The sequence below is a fragment of the Chionomys nivalis genome, chromosome 4 (genome assembly GCF_950005125.1).
Source record: "Chionomys nivalis chromosome 4, mChiNiv1.1, whole genome shotgun sequence".
In the NCBI taxonomy this organism is placed as follows: Eukaryota; Metazoa; Chordata; class Mammalia; order Rodentia; family Cricetidae; genus Chionomys; species Chionomys nivalis.
The window spans coordinates 56,730,663-56,740,986 of record NC_080089.1 but is presented as its reverse complement, the minus strand read 5'-3'; the positions used below and the strand labels follow the sequence as shown (position 1 = coordinate 56,740,986).

The window sequence follows — 10,324 nt, the reverse complement described above, 5'->3', positions numbered from 1 at the left end:
TGAATGCTAGAGCTCAGAGGACAGCACTCAGATGTCAGTTTTCTTTGTCCACCATGTGAATTCCAGGGATCAAACTCAGGTTGTCATGCTTGGCAGGAAGAGCTTTGAACCACTGAACCATCTCACTGACTTCCTCCCTTTAATTACGCAGTTTCAAATAGGCTGTCTCTAAAAACAGCTGTTTGGAGTGAGTAGATAAGAAGAGAACACCTGCCTGGCATTGGGGAGCCTTAGACCTGGCTTTAGCCTACTGCAACCTCCAATCATGAAGGTTCATGAAGACTCATTTCGGGGGAAGATAACCCAGTGGTATTGATAGAGTACCATCAAGGAAGGGGAATACCACAGGTCATTGCTATGATTCCAGGGAGATTGACCTTCTGTTGCTTGGGCAAGGGGACATCTTCTGATCCATGGGTGTGTAGAGGGCTTTGACAGGGAGGCCACACTGCGTTAGACCCTTTGGTAGAAAGCCCAGCAAACACTCTGTAATTGGGGCTAGTGAGGAGATGTCTTTAGCTTCATTGTTTTGGAATGGTCATTTGTATCCACTCCAGTCTCAGAAATGAAAATGGGAGAAGACATAGACAGGAGAGCCTGGGGTGGAAATTCAGACACTAAAGTTGGGAAACATAAGGCTTGTAAGGCTCTTTGGCAGCCCTTGAATTCTGCGATGAGGTTAGGGCAAATTCCTGAGGGAACAGGACACATGACAGGTATATCTTCACTGTCCTGGTGTGTGGCTGAAAGCCAAACAGAAAGTATCCTGACTGAATGAGAGAGTGAAGGAATAAAGGGAGGCTCAGAATCCGTGCTAAACCTCCCCACCCTTCCATTTCCCCTGCAGCTGGTACAGATGGCATTGTTCCAGAACATCTCCTTGACCCCAGAGCTACTACTGGCCACTGCCATCTTCTGTATAGTATTTTGTGTGGTCAAAGCTTTAAGAACCCGGGTCCCCAAAGGTCTGAAGAGTCCGCCTGGACCCTGGGGATGGCCCATCATTGGGCATATGCTGACCCTGGGGAAGAACCCACATATGTCACTGACCAAGCTGAGCAAGCAGTATGGGGACGTGCTGCAGATCCGCATTGGCTCCACCCCTGTGGTGGTGCTGAGTGGCCTGGACACCATCCGGCAAGCCCTGGTGAAGCAGGGAGATGACTTCAAGGGCCGACCAGACCTCTACAGTTTCACATTTATCACTGATGGCCAGAGCTTGACCTTTAACCCAGACACTGGACCAGTGTGGGTTGCCCGCCGCCGCCTAGCCATGGATGCTCTGAAGAGTTTCTCCATAGCCTCAGACCCAAACTCATCATCCTCTTGCTACTTAGAGGAGCATGTGAGCAAGGAGGCTAACCATCTAGTCAGCAAGTTCCAGAAGCAGATGGAAGAAGTTGGGCACTTCGAACCTGTCAACTTAGTGGTGGAATCAGTGGCTAATGTCATTGGAGCCATGTGCTTTGGGAAGAACTTCCCCCAGAAGAGCGAAGAGATGCTGAGCCTTTTGAAGAGCAGCAACGACTTTGTGGAGAATGTCTCATCAGGGAATGCTGTGGACTTCTTCCCCATCCTGCGCTACCTGCCCAACCCAGGCCTCAAGAAGTTTAAGAACTACAATGATAAATTTGTGCTGTTCCTACAGAAGACCGTCCAGGAGCACTATCAAGACTTCCACAAGGTGAGACTGGGAGGCAGATAGTAAACCCATCACTCACAGGCCCAGAGAACATCCCCTCACATCCTAGTCCACGGTATTCGGACTGCCATGTGCTGGCAAGACCTAAGAAAGCTAAGGACCACTCAGAGACCAGTGACCTGCAGTCACGCCCTGTTCCCTACTGTTCTCCCAGGGGGCTTCTCCAAACCCCAGAAAACAAAGGCAGGTGAATGGGGCCTTGGCAGAGCTTTGAATATGGGGTGTTGTTCATCTAAAGGCTATTGTTCTGTGGGAACATGAAACTCAACAGGTGCTAAGTTCCTTGAGTTCACACATATTTCTTCTTTCTCTGAATCTCGACCTCTGTGGTTATGGGAAGAAGGGTCAGTGGCACATGAAAAGACTATGCTCTATTTAGGGCTGATGCCAGTTCAAAACTCTGAGTCCCAGCCCAGTGCACGGAAGGCAATGCAGATCCTAGGCACTGAGGACATCTCAAATAGGATGGGGCATGGTCTGGCCTTTGGCTCTCAAACTGCTAAAGTTCCTCTAAATTTGTGTCCCCTAGAACAATATCCAGGACATCACAGGGGCCCTGTTCAAGCACACTGAGAATTCCAAAGACAGCGGTGTCCAAATCCCTTATGAGAAGATTGTCAACATTGTCAATGACCTCTTTGGAGCTGGTAGGAGCCATGCCCCTGCCCCTTTCTCCATCGGTGGCTATTTACCCATACCCACCCTATCCACTAACTCACCAACCACATGGCAGGTGACACAGGACAGACAAGTGTGACCTCATGATGTGCCGTTAACTCCTGGGAGAAATCCACCAAGTCCCTATTGTTTTGGACCCTTGGTTTCCCTATCTGGAAAGTAAAAGGGTTCTACAACCTGGAGTCCAGGTTTATAATTCCAACAGCTGACTATGAAACCAGGAATAGGTTCTTCTTTCCTTTATTTGGTTGCTTCTTACTTGTTTTGTCTGAGACAAGGTCTCATCTCTGTATCCCACCCAGGCTGGTCTCAAACTTGGGACAATTCTCCTGCCTTAGACTCCCTAGTGTTGGGATTCAAGGTATAAGACACCATGCGTGGCTTCAAGTTTCTGTTGAGGACTCAGCCCTTCCCTCAGGATACACAGGGGTGGGAGTCCGAGAGGATAAGTCTTATTCCATTTATGGCGAAGCTCATCTAAATTCTTTTCCTTCTCCCTGTTGTCCTTTCTCCTTCTCCCTACTCCCTGCTGCCCAGGATTTGAAACAGTCACAACAGCCATCTCCTGGAGCCTTTTGCTCCTTGTGACACAGCCCGTTGTGCAGAGGAAGATCCACAAGGAGCTGGGTATGTGTTGCTCTCGACCCTCGAGTCAGAGAAGCTGTGAGCCTCCAGGTCACTTGCTGATCTACAAATACGTGTTCATGTGTGTACTATGTGTAAGTCCTAGGACATAGCATCCCCCACTGGTGCACATAAGGCGTGGGTGGACCGTGGGGTCTCAGAAACGTGAGTAAACATAGCCAACATAGAGTGACCTTAGTATAACAGGGACACATATGTGTGGAGCAGACAATACCCCATGAGCTCTGCTGTGCTTTGCAGATACAGTGATTGGCAGGGATCGGCAACCACGGCTTTCTGACAGACCTCAGCTGCCCTATCTGGAGGCCTTCATCCTGGAGATATACCGATACACATCCTTTGTCCCCTTCACCATCCCCCACAGGTAAGGGCTCTGTTCTGTGACCCCTAAGTTGTCATACTGTTCACCCTCCCTGTTCCTGATTTCTGGGAACAACTCAGGCTGTATCTCATTCCTGAACATGGTAAATTCAACATCTGAGCCCATCAATCTCTGGTCTACCCCACCAGTCCAGTCGCTTATGGCCTCAGTGTTCACTCACCTCCACTTGTGTTTGCTCCCTATGGAATCTTCTGCTCCAGCCAGGCCCTCCTCACCGTCCCTCACAAGGGTAATCCAATCACCTGTCAACATTGCCTAAACCGGACCTTCTGCCTGGAAATGTGTCTATCCATTTATCTGGCTCCCAAACTCTACCCTTACCAAAGGTCAATCCTGACACATGAGTCTTCTTCCATCTAGAAGCCTCTTTTGCCCATCGGCCAAGTAGAACTTCATCCTCCGAGGATTTGTAAGATTTACAGCCCAAGTTCCCCGACTGTGAGAGTGAACATTCACCTCTGCCCACCCCATAGGCTAGTTATTCCTGGTACAAAATCTGCAGACTTTCAAGGGCAAGGCCCAACCCCCGATTTTTTTGTCTTCAGAGACTGCCCCAGTGCACATCTGACCACTGTGGATCAATGATCATGTACCCTGTAAAGATTTGTCACTTGTATTGATTTAATCAATTGCTGATTAGCCAGTAGCCATATAGTAAGTATAGGCAGGGCAACTAGAATAGGAGAATTCTGGGGGAAAAAAAGGCTAAATCTGTAGATGTCCCCCGGACACAGAGTAAGCAAGATGAGAATGTCTCACTGATCAAGGTACCAAGCCATGTAACTAACACAGACAAGAATTACGAGTTAATGTAAGATGTAAGAGTTAGTTAATAAGAAGCCTGAACTAATAGGCCAAACAGTCTATAATTAATGTAGGCCTCTGTGTGTTTCTTGGTGACTGAATGACATTGGGTCAGAATGGGACAGAAACCTCTGCCAACATCTGGGCACAAGAAAAGTCTAGTGAAGAAGTGTTGAAGTTGTAGGACAGGGTCCCAGCAAAAGGAAGGATAACCCCCATGTTCCCTGCACTTCACATGACCTCCCAGGATGGGGCTTGGAGACTGTGGTAATCAGACACTGGGATGCAGTGGAGGGAGGAACACGCCACACCACAGCCTCTCCAAGCCCTGAGCTGGACAGAGCTCCCTTCTCTCCTCAGCACAACGAGGGACACCTCATTGAATGGCTTCCACATTCCTAAGGAGCGCTGTATCTTCATAAACCAGTGGCAGGTCAACCATGACGAGTGAGTACTTAGTCCTGACGGGAAGGTGAATGCTCAGTATCAGGAAGGTTGTCTGTCCCTTCGGGAACTGCTTATATAAGGACCAACACTCACTGCTACATAGCCTGTCGCAAGTGACAAAACATAGAGCCACTTCCTCAAACTCAGTGTACAGAAGAACTTAACTAGGTATCTGGTGTGGATGTGAGTGCCTGTAATCCAGTCTCCTTGGGGGCTGAGGCAGGAGGATTAGAATGAGTTCAAGGCCAGTCTGAAGTTCTTGGTGAGTTTTAGGCTAGCCTAGGCTGCATATGTCTCTCAAGAAAAGAAAAAAGGAAGGAACGAAAGAGAGAGGGAGGGAGGGAGAGGGAAGGAAGGGAGGAAGGGAGGGAGGAAAGGAAAGAAGGAAGGAAGGAATGTAGGTAGGAAGGAAAGAAGGAGAGATTGACTAGGAAGTCTCCCTGTGCCCTAAGGTCCCAGTTGGATGGGTAATGAGGATACATTATATGAATTATGGCAATGGTCTATTGACCTCCTTGGAAAATTCCTCTCTAATTTGTAGATAGGGGATACATCCAAACCAGGACATATTGACATGAGAACCCATTCATATTTGTATTGTCAGTTTTTAGTCCATAAAGGAAGCATAAGCCAAGCAAACCAGTGATTCCCCCTTGCTACAGGCATACAGGGAATATGAGGGAGAGAAACATATTTTTCTTCTTTCAATTTCCTTTTGATAAAGCATTATTTTCTTCAAGTAATGAATCAGAGCACTGGTAGTGTATGTGATGTGGACGGTCCTAAGATCAATTCCCAGAACCACACACACACACACACACACACACACACACACAAAGGAAATAATAAAACTACTATCAGTCATTTGGTTAAGTTCCAACGCACTTTAATCCCATCACTTGGGAGGCAGAAGCAGGCTGACCTCTGAATTCTCTGACAGCCTGGTCTATAGAAAGAGTTCCAGGACAGACCCTGTCTTGAAAAACCAACACAACAAACCAAACCACAATCTTGCATCATGGGAATGGTTCAGCAGGTAAAGGCATGCTCCTCCACACCTCACATCCCGAGTTCAATCCCCAGGCCCCACATGGTAGAAGGGAAGAGCTGACTCCTGCATGTTGTCCTCTGACCTCCACATGCATATGAAGAATAAAAATAAAATTATAATTTAAAAATTAAAAATAATCAAAATCTACTCTACTTATGGTGGGTCATTTTAGAGAGAATGTTATTTTCAGAAGCACTACCATGATTGGAAGTGCAGCTCTGTGGGTAGAGTGCCCTCTACCGTGCCCAAGGCCTGGGTCCATCCCCATCACCAGGTGTGGAAGCCCAGGCCTTCATCCCAGCACTTGGAGGTAGATGCAGAAGGGTCAGAATCTCAAACAAGGTGACCTGGGGTCATCTATGGAGTTCAGGGCCAATTTTAGACCCAGGAGACAAGTCTCAAAGCAAACAAATACAAAAGAACCATCACATAGGAGATAAACACTGAGTCTGGTTCCTTCCCCACAGGCTCTTGTTACCCTCAGTCTTTTCTAACACCACATTCTCACAGAAGCTGGGAGGACATAGCTCCCCTTTCCTCCCAGAGCCCACCTACTCAGGTCCTGTCTGTTCCTCTTGCAGAAAGCAGTGGGAAGACCCCTTTGAGTTCCGTCCAGAGCGGTTTCTTACTGAGGACAGCACAGCCATCAACAAGACTCTGAGTGAAAAGGTCATGATTTTTGGCCTGGGAAAGCGTCGGTGCATTGGAGAGACCCCGGCCAAGTGGGAAATCTTCCTCTTCTTAGCCATCCTGCTGCATCAGCTGGAGTTCAGCGTGCCACCAGGCCTCAAGGTGGACCTGACACCAACCTACGGGCTGACCATGAAGCCTCCGATCTGCAAACACCTTCAGGCCTGGCCACGCTTTTCCACGTGAAGATGGCCGAGGCGGGGAAGAGGCAGCCATGAGGCCGTCACCTTTGTTTTTTCCTTCCTTTTAAAATGACAGCTTTTTTGGAGTACAAATCTTTCACCATTTAATTCACTTCTAATCAATTTCAGAATATTGTCTGTCATTACCTGTAGCGCACCATGGCACCGCCATGTTCTCAGGGTCTGGCACTAAGCCCGTTGCCGCCATTTGCTAATTGTCTCTAGTTAGTAAACAACTTCTGCGCACGCTCGCCTCTGGCCCAAGGGTGGTTTGATTCCCACCTATCACTTGCTTACACGTCTTGCTCACACAATCGCCTCAGTGTGGTCTGAGCCTTCAGTCTACTGCGCTCCAATAAAGTACGTTCCAAGAAGAATCCTGTTGTGGTAGTCTTCTCTGCTGGCGGAGTTGCACGCCACAATTACCCCCATATCTACACCCATTAAGATTCATGGCTATTCCTCCCAACCTGTCTCCCTTGCCCCTCCAGATGCCAATCTAGCTTTTGACAAGTAGATTTGCCTACCGTCGCCATTTCACACAAACCCCAGGATGTGTGGTCTGTGACTGGCTCTTTTCACTTAACACAGTTCTTTCAAAGTTCACTCATGTGGTCTGTAGGGTAATAAACCTCGGTTGCTTGAGCCTGCGCCTCCAAGCAGCCCTCATTCTGTTTCCTCATAGTTAATGTGGGCTTTTCTTTCCTGCTTTCTCTTCCTCTCTTCTTCTAGGACTTCAGTCTTTGAATACTTAAAAGGGACAGAGAGGAAGGAACCAGCCTGTGGTGGACATGTCGTCCCTATGTCCTATCCTCAAAAAGTAGAAGCTGTGACTTTTCATGGTAAGGGCAGAATCACAACCCCAGATGTATGTGGGTTGACTGAAGAGTGAAGACAGGGACCTGGCCAGATGATTCTGTGACCAAAAGTGATCACTGTGTAAGCCTGAGGACCTAAGGGTGAACCCCAAGGACTCATATTTAACATTGGGATGTGGCCATACCTGCCTATAACCCCAAAGCTTTGAGGCAGAGACAGGTAGGTCCTAGGAACTTACTGGCCAGCCTAGCCAAACAGCCAGCTCACAGGTCCAGTACATAATCCTGTCTTAGGACATATGGCTCAGAGTGGCAGAGCAGGATCCCTGACACACTTCTCTGGCCTCTGAATGCACATGCAGGAGTTGGACTGCACACCCCACATACATGTGCACATACACACAAACACAAAAGAGGAAAAGGGACTTACAGGAAGGAAGATGATTATAAAATATACATTATGTCAGGGACATGTAAAGACCTTCTATAATTCAAAAACACGCCAGTTCAAAAGTGGAAAAGGGACTTGAGCCAATGATTCTCTTAAAAATATAAACAATTGGGCTAGGGAGATGGCTCAGTGATTAAAGAGCCCTGACTTCTCTTCCAGAGGCTCCTGGTTCAATTACCAGCAACTAAATGGTCACCCACAGCTGTTTATATCTGTACTTCCAAGGGATCTGATGTCCTCTTCTGACCCCAACAGGTACCCGGCATGCATATGAAACACAGATATACATACTGCCAAACATCCATACACATAAAAATAAATAAATCTTTAAAAAATATATGGACCAATGAACATAAGACAAGACATTCAATACATTAAGTCACTAGAAAAACAGAAGTGAAAATCACAATAAGGTGGGGTGGGTAGCAAACACCTGTGAGCCCAGTCACCTGGGAGACTGATAGGAGGGTCATTTGTGTCCAGGAGTTCACCATAGCATGGGCACCAGAGCAAAACCTGCTCCCACAAAATCAAATTTAGCTAGATGTAATGACATATGTTTTTAATCTTAGCAATTACAAGGCTGAGGCAGGAGGATCTTTATGCATTTAAGCCCAACCAAAGCTACATAGTGAGAGCTTGTTTCAATAAATAAATAAATAAATGTAATAGATATCCATGGCACAGCTTGTAACGTACAGTTGAGTTCATCATGAAGGGAAGTCAAGGCAGGGACTCAAGGTACAGGAACCTTGAGGCAGGAATTCAAGCAGAGACCATAGAGGAACACTGCTTCCTGGCTTGGTGTTAATTTCTCACACAACACAGGACCACTTGGCTGGGAGTGGCACTGCCCACAGTGGGCTGGACCCTCCCACACCAAACATTAATCAAGAAAATGTCCATATACATGCCCACTGGCCAGTCTATTGGAGACAGTTTCTCAGTTGAGGTTCCTTATTTCCAAGTGACTGTAGTTTCTGTCAAGTTGATAAGTAGGATGTCACTAATTTTTTAAATGGAACATGATAAGTATTGGGGAGCATGTGGAAAAAGTATAACCTTCATATGTTGCTGGTGGAAATACACTCTGTTTCAGCCTCTGTGAAGAATGATTCAGTAGTCCCCCATGAAGATAAACACAGATTTATCTATGATGTGACCACACCACTCCTTCTCCTCCATACCTTCCCTACCATGACAGAGTGTATCTCCTCAAACTGTAATCCCTGTAAAGTCTTCCTCCCTAAGTGGATCCCTGTGAGGCATTTGGACACAGCCATGAGAAAGGACTCACACATGTGGTCAGCTCACAGAAAGGAACACTGGTCAGCCCAACGTGGATAAATCTGCATAAGAACAAGAGGTTTCCATAGGATCAGAGAATGCAGAATGAGGAGCTGGGTTGTTTTTTTGTTTTGTTCTGTTTTTTTGGTTTTTTTATTTTTTTGACTTGGTATTTAAGGAATATAATTTCTGTTTAGGATTATGAAAGAATTCTAGAAAGGGGATGGTCATTGTTTTGTTTTGTTTGTTGTTTGTTTTAGTTTTCTCAGACAGAGATTCTTTGTGTAGCACTGCTGTTCTAGAACTTACTCAGTAGACCAGGCTGGCCTCAAACCCAGAGATTCGCCTTGCTCTACCTCCCAAGGGCTGGGATTAAAGGCGCACACTACTATGTCGGGTTCCTTCTGCACTCCTGCTCCTCCAGTTCATTTCTGCTCTCTTTAAGACTCAGAAAGTTCCAGCTAAATATGTCTGACAAGTTATGATTCTCTGAAATAAGAAAAAGCCAGACCTATTTCCAAAGAGCTTAGTCCTCTTTGAACTAACAGCCTAGAGAGCCATATCATGGTTGTCTGTGACTTTGAAAGAAATAAATATTAGGAGTATATATTTAAAAAAGACAATTTTGGAGCTCCTAATAACTGGTCAAAGTGACTGTGAAATGCTCATCCGTGAATGGAACGTCTGTATGGACCGTTTGGAGACTTGCGGAAGAGGAAGTGGAAAGACTGTGGTGGGTGCTTGGCCCACAACCTCCCCTCTTCATGTAGTATGCTGCTTAGCTTTGGCCAGCTCCATACAAAGTTCCAGACAGATGACTCAGCGGTTTAGAGCAGGTACTGCTCCCCTAGAGTTTCCTTTCCCAGCATGCACATTAGGAGCTCACAACTGCCTGTAACTCCATGTCCAGAGGACAAGACACCTTGGTCTCTGTAAGCACTCACACATACACACAGATACACACACGGACACAGACACACACCCGCACAACTACACACATTTTAAAGATAAGATAGATCTTCTTAAAAGAAAAGTAAGCCGGGCGGTGGTGGCGCACGCCTTTAATCCCAGCACTCGGGAGGCAGAGGCAGGCAGATCTCTGTGAGTTCAAGGCCAGCCTGGTCTACAAGAGCTAGTTCCAGGAGAGGAACCAAAAAGCTACGGAGAAACCCTGTCTCGAAAATCCA

The 10,324-nt window shown here is 46.9% G+C and overlaps 1 protein-coding gene across 1 annotated transcript; it reads left to right on the top strand.

Moving 5' to 3' along the window:
- The first annotated feature begins 856 nt into the window (after positions 1-856).
- LOC130873517 (cytochrome P450 1A2) lies at positions 857-6,585 on the top strand. The gene is made up of 6 exons (XM_057768373.1): positions 857-1,684; positions 2,232-2,349; positions 2,918-3,007; positions 3,266-3,389; positions 4,572-4,658; positions 6,291-6,585. The coding sequence occupies exons 1-6, from the start codon at positions 857-859 to the stop codon at positions 6,583-6,585; spliced, it is 1,542 nt and encodes a 513-aa protein (XP_057624356.1).
- The last annotated feature ends 3,739 nt before the right edge of the window (positions 6,586-10,324 follow it).

Bases quoted from the DNA above. Each gene is read 5' to 3' on its own strand.
- LOC130873517 (XM_057768373.1), top strand. From the start codon at position 857: ATGGCATTGTTCCAGAACATCTCCTTGACCCCAGAGCTACTACTGGCC. The intron at 2,350-2,917 runs GTAGGAGCCATG...CCTGCTGCCCAG, and splicing joins CAATGACCTCTTTGGAGCTG to GATTTGAAACAGTCACAACA. The intron at 4,659-6,290 runs GTGAGTACTTAG...TTCCTCTTGCAG, and splicing joins TGGCAGGTCAACCATGACGA to AAAGCAGTGGGAAGACCCCT.